At 55.7% G+C, this 10,262-nt stretch overlaps 1 protein-coding gene across 1 annotated transcript; it reads left to right on the top strand.

Moving 5' to 3' along the window:
* The first annotated feature begins 60 nt into the window (after positions 1–60).
* ATG9A (autophagy related 9A) lies at positions 61–8,397 on the top strand. The gene is made up of 13 exons (XM_009996075.1): positions 61–98; positions 1,935–1,999; positions 2,296–2,457; positions 2,563–2,704; positions 3,598–4,346; positions 4,685–4,838; positions 5,065–5,244; positions 5,718–5,963; positions 6,269–6,489; positions 7,167–7,284; positions 7,469–7,691; positions 7,838–7,980; positions 8,038–8,397. Exons 2-13 carry the CDS (start codon positions 1,971–1,973, stop codon positions 8,068–8,070), a joined length of 2,400 nt encoding a protein of 799 aa, XP_009994377.1. The 5' UTR covers positions 61–98; positions 1,935–1,970; the 3' UTR covers positions 8,071–8,397.
* Positions 8,398–10,262: the final 1,865 nt, after the last annotated feature.

Raw genomic sequence — 10,262 nt, 5'->3', positions numbered from 1 at the left:
AGGGGTGGGCAGGGAGGCGGTGGGACCTGTCAGCCCGCGGGTGTCTTCTTCCAGCTCCCTGGCATCACATCGAGAACCTGGACCTCTTCTTCTCTCGCATATCCTTTTGTAGGGCAGGTTGGGGCAGGATGTGCCCGGAAACGTAGCCTGTTAGGATCGTTTGGGTTGGAAAAGACCTGGCATTGCCAAATCCACCACTAACTAAACCATATCCCTCAGTGCCACATCTACGTGTCTTTTAAATATCTACAGGGATGGGGACTCCACCACTTGTTCCAGGGCCTGACAACCCTTTTGGTAAAGAATTTTTTCCCTAATATGCCAACATCCTCCCCTGGCACAAATTCGGCCCATTTCCTGTTGTCCTGTTGCTTCTTACTTGGGAGAAGAGACCAACAATCCACTCCCTACAACCTCCTTTCAGGCAGCTGTAGAGAGCAATAAGGTCTCCCCTCAGCCTCCTTTTCTCCAGGATAAACATCCCCAGTTCCCTCAGCTGCTCACTGTGATACTTGTGCTCTAGACCAGCCTCGCTGCTGCTTCTTTGGGCAGTGCTGGGCTCAGTGTCACTGGGAGCTGAGGCAGCATCTGCCCCTTCCTTCAGGACACTGCGTGGCTGCAGAGCAGCTGGGGGATGGCAGAGGCCCCACACCGGTGGGTGCTGCCACACAATGCTGAGAGGACAGGAAGGTTCTTTTAGAGATCTTTGGCAGAGTGATGACGGGGCTGGGTTGTTGTTACAGTTACAGCTTTGTTTCCTTGACAGGATTTTGATTGGCATGACATAGGATTTATAACCAGAATAGCACAGGATTTCTGTAAGCAGAATCAGTGTAGTACGACCAGTTACAGCTTTGTTTCCTTGACAGGATTTTATGATTGGCATGGCATAGGATTTATAACCAGAATAGCACAGAATTTCTGTAAGCAGAATCAGTGTAGTACGATTGTGTACAGGACAGAATTTTCAAGCACTGCTTAGCTTATGTTATCTAGTCACCAGGACTCTCTGCAGGTCAGATCAGATCTTAATGTATGGTTTGGTGTATCAGTGTAACAACCATAATCGAAACTCAAAAATAATGTTAAAGATATGAGTCACTTGATCAGACCTCAGAGGAAGGAGGCAATGGTTGGGTTGTCCTGGCCACTGCAGGGTCCTGGGTCTCACTGTCCAGCAGCAGCTCCAGTCCCAGTTCCTACATAAGACTTGTAACTCCTTGATTTTAAGGACATGCTCTGGGTGTTGTTATGATTCCCTGTTCTGTGACAGGGGTCATCACTGTCACCTCATTGGCCAGGTGTCAGGGACCTTCAGGGCCTGCAAGGAAGTGAGTAATCAGCCTGGTACCAGGGAATCTTGAGGCCAGAAGGGAGGGGAGGAAGAAATCTGTAATGGTTTGTGAACCAACCTGCTTGATTCACAGCACCATTAGGGCCTGATGATGAGGCAAAGGGAACTAACAGGTGACCCACTTGGTCCCAGAGGATGGCTGTTTGTCATATACTGTGGCATTAGTTATGCTAACCACATTGCAGGAGCAGGGGGAACCGGTCACAGGTGCTGGGGTGATTAAATGTATTTTTACCTGTGTCTGCTTTGTCCTGCCATGCCCACCCCTGTGTGGCCCGAGGGCAGGCTGAGTTCTGCTCAGTCCTGGGACAGCTCCTGCTCTGGGTGTTGGGTGAGGGAAGATAGGAGCTTGGATGGATCCAAGTCCTCTTAATTCAGCTCTGCTTTACTTGGGTAGAGTGTGTTTCCTTGCAGCAGAGAACCAGCTTGCTCATGAGTAGTGGTGGGAGGTGGTTTCTATTGGTGATGGAGGAAGACTTGGCTGGGGAGCTGCAGATGCCAACGGGACAGAGACCTCACCCCCCATCCTTCCTCAGAGGGAAGGAGTGCCCAGACTGTTCTCCTTGACTGTAGCTTTCACGTCTATAACCTGCATCAGAAGAATGGCTTCACCTGCATGCTCATCGGAGAGATCTTTGAGCTCATGTAAGCACAGGTCCCTTCTCTGCTGGGGCTGTGGCAGCTGTTGGGGAACAGCTGCAGAAATTTGCCAAGCTCCTGCAGCTGGGTGGGTGGGAGGTTTCCCTTTACAGTTGTCCCATCTCCTGTTTGTTAGGGTTTTCCATGCCCCAAACCTGCGTTCTGCTTTGAGGAACTGGTGCCCTTGACCTTTCCTGTTGCCGTGACTGTGGGAATGCACCTCCATGACCTGTGACCCTGTCTGCCTCCTGTCTGGGGAGGCAGAAAGGCGATGCCCTCACATCTGCTCCCTTTTTTCACAGGCAGTTCATCTTCGTGGTGGCATTCACCACCTTTCTTATCAGCTGTGTTGATTACGACATCCTCTTTGCCAACAAAGCAGTAAATCACAGCCAGCATCCCACTGAGCCCATTAAGGTGACTCTGCCAGATGCCTTCCTGCCTCCCAATGTCTGCAGTGCGAGGTAGGGGCATCAGAGAGGGCATGTTAGCCATTGCTCTTGCTTTCTCAGGTACTCAGGGCACCTGCCTGAGCCTGTCTCCCACTGCTTGCCTCTTCTTGCTTGCAGAATCCAGGCAAACAGCTTCCTCATCTGCATCTTGATTATAGCTGGGGTTTTCTGGATCCACCGACTTGTCAAATTTATCTACAACATTTGCTGCTACTGGGAGATTCACTCTTTCTACATCAATGCCCTCAAAATCCCCATGGTAAGTGTGCAGGCCTAGATAAGGGACACAGGAGGTATTTGCTGGGTGGTGAGAAGCAGCTCACCCTCACTCCTCTCCAGAGCCAGCTTCTCTGAGAGACTTGTACCAAATGCTCTTCCCTCTGCTCCCTGACTGCAAAGATCTCAGCCCCTTCCCCAGCAGCCAACATATTTTCTGTTAACCTCTCTCTGCCCAGCCTGCCTCTCTACCTACTGGCACACGCCTCTGCCATCTGCCACCCAATATGTTTAGTCTTCTGTGCTGCCTTTCAACAGAGGAGGCATAAGCGAGGATATCCGTGTACCTCTCTGGCTTGTGGACAATGTTATCTTCCTTGTTTACTAGGGGGGACACTGAGGCATGGAGCTGCCTAGTTGGTGAAGACCACACTGGAGGTTGATGTGTCAAAGATAGGGTTTGAGGCTTGCACATTTATTCTAGTCCAGGGTCCTTGCTCTGATGGACAACATCAAAGGCTGAGTGCATATCCTTTGAGGAGAGACTGTCTTGAGAAAGGTGGGGGGAGTCCAGAGGTTGGCTTGTCCCTAGCTTTTCCACAGGCTCCCTCTGGGACACTGCTTAAGTTCCTTCCACTGTTGACTCCAAACGGCAGCTCTGGGAGGGCCCATGGGAGCCTGGAGCTGTGTTGGTGCATCCAAGGCCATGGTGTGAGTGGCAGGGAACCAGTCATCTGTGCTTATCTTGGGGTAAAGGGCACCAGGGCAAGGTCTGGGGTGTTTTCGCAGGTGCAGGGAGGTGCCTCGTGTCCTGGTGCTGCATTTGCCTCCTCAGCACCACAGGGTTTGCACTGGGCCTGCTCTTTGGGTGGGCTCAGCCCAGGCCCTGTCTTTGGACACATCCTGCCCCTAACCTTGCTGCTTGCCCCCTTCCAGTCCACCCTGCCCTACTACACCTGGCAGGAAGTGCAGGCCCGCATTGTGCAGATCCAGAAGGAACACCAGATCTGCATCCACAAGAAGGAGCTGACGGAGCTGGACATCTACCACCGCATCCTCCGCTTCAAGAACTACATGGTGGCCATGGTGAACAAGTCACTGCTGCCCATCCGCTTCCGCCTGCCCCTGCTGGGAGACACTGTCTTCTACACACGTGGGCTCAAGTACAACTTTGAGCTCATCTTCTTCTGGGGGCCGGGCTCCCTCTTTGAGAACGAGTGGAGCCTGAAGGCTGAGTACAAGCGGGCTGGGAACCGCCTGGAGCTGGCTGAGAAGCTCAGCACACGCATCCTCTGGATTGGCATTGCTAACTTCCTCCTCTGCCCCCTGATCCTCATCTGGCAGATCCTCTATGCTTTCTTCAGCTACACGGAGATCCTGAAGCGGGAGCCGGGCAGCCTGGGTGCCCGCTGCTGGTCTCTCTATGGCCGCTGTTACCTCCGTCACTTCAACGAGCTGGACCACGAGCTGCAGTCACGGCTCAGCAAGGGGTATAAGCCAGCGTCCAAGTACATGAACTGCTTTATCTCCCCGCTCCTCACCATCGTGGCCAAGAATGTGGCCTTCTTTGCTGGCTCCATCCTGGCTGTGCTCATCGCTCTCACCATCTACGATGAGGACGTGCTGGCGGTCGAGCATGTCCTGACCACAGTCACCCTGCTTGGGGTGGGCATCACGGTGTGCAGGTGAGGTGGGTCTGTGCTGTCCCTGTGCTCCTGGCAGCTCTCTGGGGAGCAGTGGTGCTGGCAGCCATCCATGCAAACGTCCTCTTTGGTTGCAAGTGGACGCGGATTTGCTTGAGTGATGGGCACAGCTGGGGAGAGTCAGGCAGGCAGGAGAAGGAGGTAGTGATGATCTTGGGTGCAGCAGTTGTATGATACGAGGGGCTGGGCTGGCCGGAGGGTTTGGCTTGGATGTGAAGGCTGCAGGCGAAGCTGTGGTATGGGCTGGTCACCCTTCCCAGGATGAGATCACCCAGAAAATTAGGTATGATGCTATGATATTTCCTTGTCCTGTCCCACAGGTCTTTCATCCCTGACCAGCACCTGGTGTTTTGCCCAGAGCAGCTGCTGCGAGTCATCCTGGCACACATCCACTACATGCCTGACCACTGGCAGGGCAACGCCCACCGCTACGAGACCAGGGATGAGTTTGCCCAGCTCTTCCAGTACAAAGCGGTGAGCTTGGCTTGCGTGGGGCTGGGATGGTGACAGGCCCCCATCTCTGCACGAGGGAGAAGCTGCCAGAGAGACAGACAGCTCCTGGGCTGGCAGAGGAACAAGGCAGCTTTCTCACAGACACCCTGCCACAAAAGATGGACCCTAGAGCTGAGGGGCTGGCTTTGGGATTGTGGGGTTTTTTACATCCTCAGGCTTGTGCTGAGCCCATCCTCTCTGTGCTCAGGTCTTCATCCTGGAGGAGCTCCTGAGTCCCATTATTACCCCCCTGATCCTCATCATCTGCCTGCGGCCCAAGTCCTTGGACATAGTTGACTTCTTCCGCAACTTCACCGTGGAGGTGGTGGGTGTGGGTGACACCTGCTCCTTTGCCCAGATGGACGTGCGCCAGCATGGCCACCCGGCGGTAGGTCTCGTGGGTGGCAGGAGAGCAGCCTGGGCTCCCCACCAGCACGTCTGGTCCTTTACACCCATGAGAGGCCATAACTCGCCACTTGGCAGCTCACAGCCCGCCCCGCCCCCCTGCCTCTCTGCTGGATGTCTGGGGCTGCCAACACAGGTCACCAGCCCCAGAAGTTGATAGTGGTCCAGCTGTGATTATTACCTTGATATTTTGTGAACCAGGCTTTGTCATTTCTTTATTTGATCTCCTTGCCTATCTTCACAATCAAGAGTTCTGTGTCCTCAGGAGGGAGGAGAGGGAATATTTGGATGTTTAGAAAGCGTGACCACAGAAAACTGATGTAAAGAAGCTGGGCTGAGTTGCTTGTGCCCAGGGGAGAGACAGTCTTGGGGAGATGGGAAATATTTTCTGTTTTGTAAAAATAGAAAATGGTGTAAAGCAGATCCTGTCCCTCATTACCCGTGTGTGCTCCACAGTGGATGTCTGCAGGAAAGACAGAGGCCTCCATTTACCAGCAGGCTGAGGATGGCAAGACGGAGCTGTCCCTCATGCACTTTGCCATCACCAACCCCAAGTGGCAGCCGCCCCGCGAGAGCACGGCCTTCATCGGCTTCCTGAAGGAGCGGGTGCACCGGGACAGCAGCGTGGCCCTGGCTCAGCAGGCTATGCTCCCTGAAAATGCTCTTTTCAGCTCCATCCAGTCTCTGCAATCAGAGTCAGAGGTGCCCAGGCTGGGGTTTGCAGGGTGGTGTGGGGTGTTCTTGGGGTGCTTGCTGGGTGCTGGCAAACAGACAGACCCTCTGGGCAATTTTGCTTTGCCTAGTTTGCAAATCTGTGGTTGCAAATGTGGGAGATCAATGTGAATTTGGACTGTTGCTGGGTTTCTAGAGAAGGCAGCAGGCTGTCCTGGGGCACTGTGAGGTGGGAGAAGGGCTGAGAGCTGGAGTGCCTCAGTTTTCTGTCACTGGCAGGGATCAGCCCTCCAAATCTGCACAGGACAGTGATTCTCTCCCTTTTAACTTTGCAGCCTCACAGCCTGATTGCCAATGTGATAGCGGGCTCCTCAGCAATGGGCTTCCACATGGGCCGGGATGGACAGGCCTCCCGCCATCTCTCCGAAGTGGCCTCGGCTCTGCGTTCCTTCTCCCCACTCCAGTCTGCTCAGCAGCCTCCCAGTGGCTTCCAAACAACAGGAAGGGATGGAGAGGGAGCCCAGCCTCGGGGTGCCAGTGCCATGACAGCCTCTGGGTAAGCTGCAGGCTGTAGACAGGCAGCCAGACATGTTGCAAATTCTTCAAGCCCTTCTCCAGTTGACAACCTGTTGTCCTAGGTGCACAGTGACATTTCTTTCATAGAATCACCAAGGCTGGAAAAGACCTTTAAGATCATCAAGTCCAGCCTATGACCTAACACCACCACACTGGCTAGACCATGGCACTAAGTGCCACATCCAATGTTTCCTTGAACACACCCAGGGCCTCCACCTCTTCCCTTGGAAGTCCATTCCAATGTTTAATCACCCTCTCTATGAGAAAGTACTTCCTAATATCCAACCTAAAGCTTCCCTGGCGCAGCTTCAGGCCCTGCCCTCTTGTCTTGTCACTAGTTGCCTGGAAGAAGGTGCTGGGGCAGCAAGGGACATGTTCATAAGCAGAGTTAGGCCCGGGTGCTTAGGCTGATCCTAAAGGACAGTGTTTGGGTTCTGGTGTTGTCCTGTAGGTACCACTGTGGTGAGGTACCCTGATGGGAAAGAGGCAGTGCCATGGCAAGGCTTGTCACCTTGTGCATCTGAGGAGATGCTACAGGGGGCTTGTTCCTGCCCAGCCCAGGAGTGTATCTCTGCAAGCCTGGTATTAGAGCAGAGAGGGGCTGGGCGGTGTGGGAGATACCTGGGCAGCAAGCACCACTTGTGTGTCCCATGGCAGTGCTGATGCGAGGACTGTGAGCTCAGGGAGCAGTGCCTGGGAGGGTCAACTGCAGAGCATGATCCTGTCGGAGTACGCCTCCACCGAGATGAGTCTCCATGCACTCTACATGCACGAGGTGAGTAGCCCAGAGCTGGGCCAGCCAGAGGGGTGTGGAGCCAGGGCAGACAGGACGGAGTACCCTGTCTGGAGTGACTGGGATACCAGTGTGAGCGAGAGCTGAGACCAGTGTGTGGGGAGAGGGTGTGCCTGGGTGTCTGGGCTCTCCCACATAGCTGACTCACTCTTGTTTTGGCCTGCAGTTGCACAAGCAGCACGCCCAGCTGGAGCCCGAGCGGCACACTTGGCACCGGCGAGAGAGCGACGAGAGCGGGGAGAGCGCGCACGAGGAGCTGGACGCTCAGCGGGGCAGCTCTGCCCCCATCCCTCGCTCTGCCAGCTACCCCTTCTCCTCACCACGGCAGCCTGCTGAGGAGACAGCCACGCTGCAGACCGGCTTCCAGCGGCGATATGGTGGCATCACAGGTATGGGAGCCAGGGCAAGAGGTCTGAGCTCCCGATCAAAGCCCCACATCTGATGCCCTGTGTGGACTGGCACAAGCAGCCTGCCTGCCCCTAAAGACTGACAGCCCCCCCCAGGTAGTTAATCTTTCTCCTTGCCTCTCCTGCAGACCCAGGCACAGTGCACAGAGCTCCATCACACTTCTCCCGCCTCCCTCTAGGAGGCTGGGCTGAGGACGGGCAGTCAGCGAGACACCCAGAGCCCGTGCCAGAGGAGAGCTCAGAGGATGAGCTTCCACCACAGATCCACAAGGTAAGGGTGAAGGCTGTAGCTGAGAGAGGAAACACATGCTTGGAACAGTCCTGATAGGTGCCATATCCCCTCTCTGTCTTGCAGGTATAGCCCTGTAGACTGGGGATCTCATGGGGCTTGCAGACTGGGAGCCACCTGGGCATCAGGATGTGGTGTCAGCCTGATTCTTCTCCTGTCCTGAGTGGACAGGGTAGTCCTGGGCTCCATTTTGTTGCCATCAGTTACCGAAGAGACAAAACTGCCAGGCCGGCGGCTTTGCGGTGGCACTTTGTGTCCAGCCGTGTGTCAAGTCAACGCCACTCTGACTTGTGGGGTGAATGCGTGTGTGAGTACATACATGTGTCTGTGTTCACATCTGTGTCGTCCATGTTGGAGGATTGCTGCAGAGCCCTGAAAAACTGACATGACAGGACTAGCAGTGGGGAGCTGTGGACTGGCTCGGAGGTGGCGGCAGCAGCAGCTATTTGAAGGGATGCGAGTTGGCACCAGCTCCAGATGTCTGCACAGAGCTGGGACCTGCCTCCAAAATGAAGGCAGGAGCTGTGGAGGGGGGTCTAGCTCAGCGTGTAAGCACCACACCTGCCCTGCCTGCAGCCCTGGGGAGATGCCCAGGAGAGGACCGGTGTTGCGCCCTTCAGCCCGGAGCAGGACAGCAGTGGGGCAGCCTCCTAGCCCTCTGCCTTGGCACACTGCAGAGGGATGGGCCCTGGCTGCTACTGGTGTGGGACCTAGAGCTGGTGGGAACAGATCTGGCCAGGATCTGGGGATGCTGCAGCTCTTCCTTGACTCAAACAGCAGGCCTATCCCCTGCGTTCAAGGAAGCGTTGGTGGAGTGAAAGTTCTGGGTCCCTGACATCCCTCCCAGCTGGGGCTAGGGCAGCAGCATCCTCCCCACTGTCTGACACCCATGGCTGCTAGCAGGCCCTTCTGCAGTGCCAAAGAGACCCGAAGGTGGGGCAGCCTGGTGTCTCCCAGGAGTGCTCACAGCCCCCTTGGATCTCACCCTGAAAATCTTGTGCTCTGTGTATTGGTTCCTTCCCCCAGGCATGATAAAGGCCTTGTCCCCATGCCCAGGCTGTGGTGCATCAGGTCTGTCCTCCTGATGTGGCATTTGTGGTATTGGGCCTTTCCTCTTCACTGAGCAAAGGGTTTGGTGCATCTTGCCCCACTTGGGGTCTCTCAGCTCCTCTTGCTCTCTTGAAACCATCCTTTTGCTTGCAACGTTGCTTTAACTGCTGCAGAGACCATATACTAAGCAGCTGGCTTGTGCCTGGGGGGAGGGCAAGGGGGTTCTCTGAACCCAGAAGGGAGAGGTGAAGCCCAGCCCAGCCCTGGGGTTTTGGTGAAGAATTGAGATCCTGGCTGGGTACCGTGGCCTCAAGACAACATCCTCCTACCATTGTTCTGGTTCCCCTCTCTTTTCCAGTGGCAGCTTGTAAGGGTCTGCATCCCCACTGACCCCTGCCGGGCTTTGCTCTCCCCTCCCTCCCTCCCTTCCCTTGCCTCTGGTGGGGGCTGTCTGCTTTTGCCATGCCCCCCACAAGCACTGCAGGGCCTCCTCTGCCCCAGGCCCTCCTCCTCTGCTGTCCCTGGAGGCCAGGGCCACCTCCCTTCCCCTGCCAGGGTTATTTGCTCTCTGTTCTTGGAGCCCAGGCTCTGCACAAGCTGGTGAGCTGGCAGCTTCTGGTGATGCTGAGGTGCCCGCACCCAGGTGGCCAGAGCAACAGCAGGGCCAGGGTGCTCACGCAAGGGCAGGCTCTTTTGGGGATGGCAGGTGCCCTGCTGCCATGCCATGGGGTGGACCAGCCCTGCAACTGCTCTGAGGTCTGTAATAGACCACTTGAAGTGTGCTAGAGTAGAGCTTGAGGTGGGGTCAGGACTGAGCTAGGCAAGGGGTCCACAGACCTGGGTGCTGCTGGGGTGCTCCCATGGAGGAACAGCTGCCACAAGCCTGCAGCATCTCCTGTTTGGGGCTATCATGGCATCATTAAGGGAAACTGAAAGCAAATTTCCTGGGAACCCAAGCTTTCCAGTGGCTTCCCCTGGCACTTGGGCTGTTTCTCCTCGTGGAAGTGAGCTTCCGTGGGGCTGCGGGATGCTGTCTCTGGGCTTCCTGGCAGAGATGCTGAGCTTGGAAGCTAAGCAGCTGAAGGCTGGCAGTGCCCAGGGGCAGGGGGGACCCGGGCCTTTCCCTGGGCTGGCAGGGGGGATAGGGCTGGCAGGAGCAGCCTGGTGTCCCTGCCGCATGTAGTGCTTGTGTCCTCAGCGTCCCATGTGCATGG

The sequence above is a fragment of the Chaetura pelagica genome, unplaced genomic scaffold (genome assembly GCF_000747805.2).
Source record: "Chaetura pelagica isolate M959 unplaced genomic scaffold, ChaPel_1.0 scaffold3, whole genome shotgun sequence".
Taxonomy (NCBI): Eukaryota; Metazoa; Chordata; class Aves; order Apodiformes; family Apodidae; genus Chaetura; species Chaetura pelagica.
Note: the sequence above shows the minus strand (reverse complement) of the source record. Positions and strands in the feature narration are given on the sequence as shown.

Bases quoted from the DNA above. Each gene is read 5' to 3' on its own strand.
- ATG9A (XM_009996075.1), top strand. From the start codon at position 1,971: ATGCTCATCGGAGAGATCTTTGAGCTCAT. The intron at 2,458-2,562 runs GTAGGGGCATCA...TCTTGCTTGCAG, and splicing joins CCCAATGTCTGCAGTGCGAG to AATCCAGGCAAACAGCTTCC. The intron at 7,692-7,837 runs GTATGGGAGCCA...CCTCTCCTGCAG, and splicing joins GCGATATGGTGGCATCACAG to ACCCAGGCACAGTGCACAGA.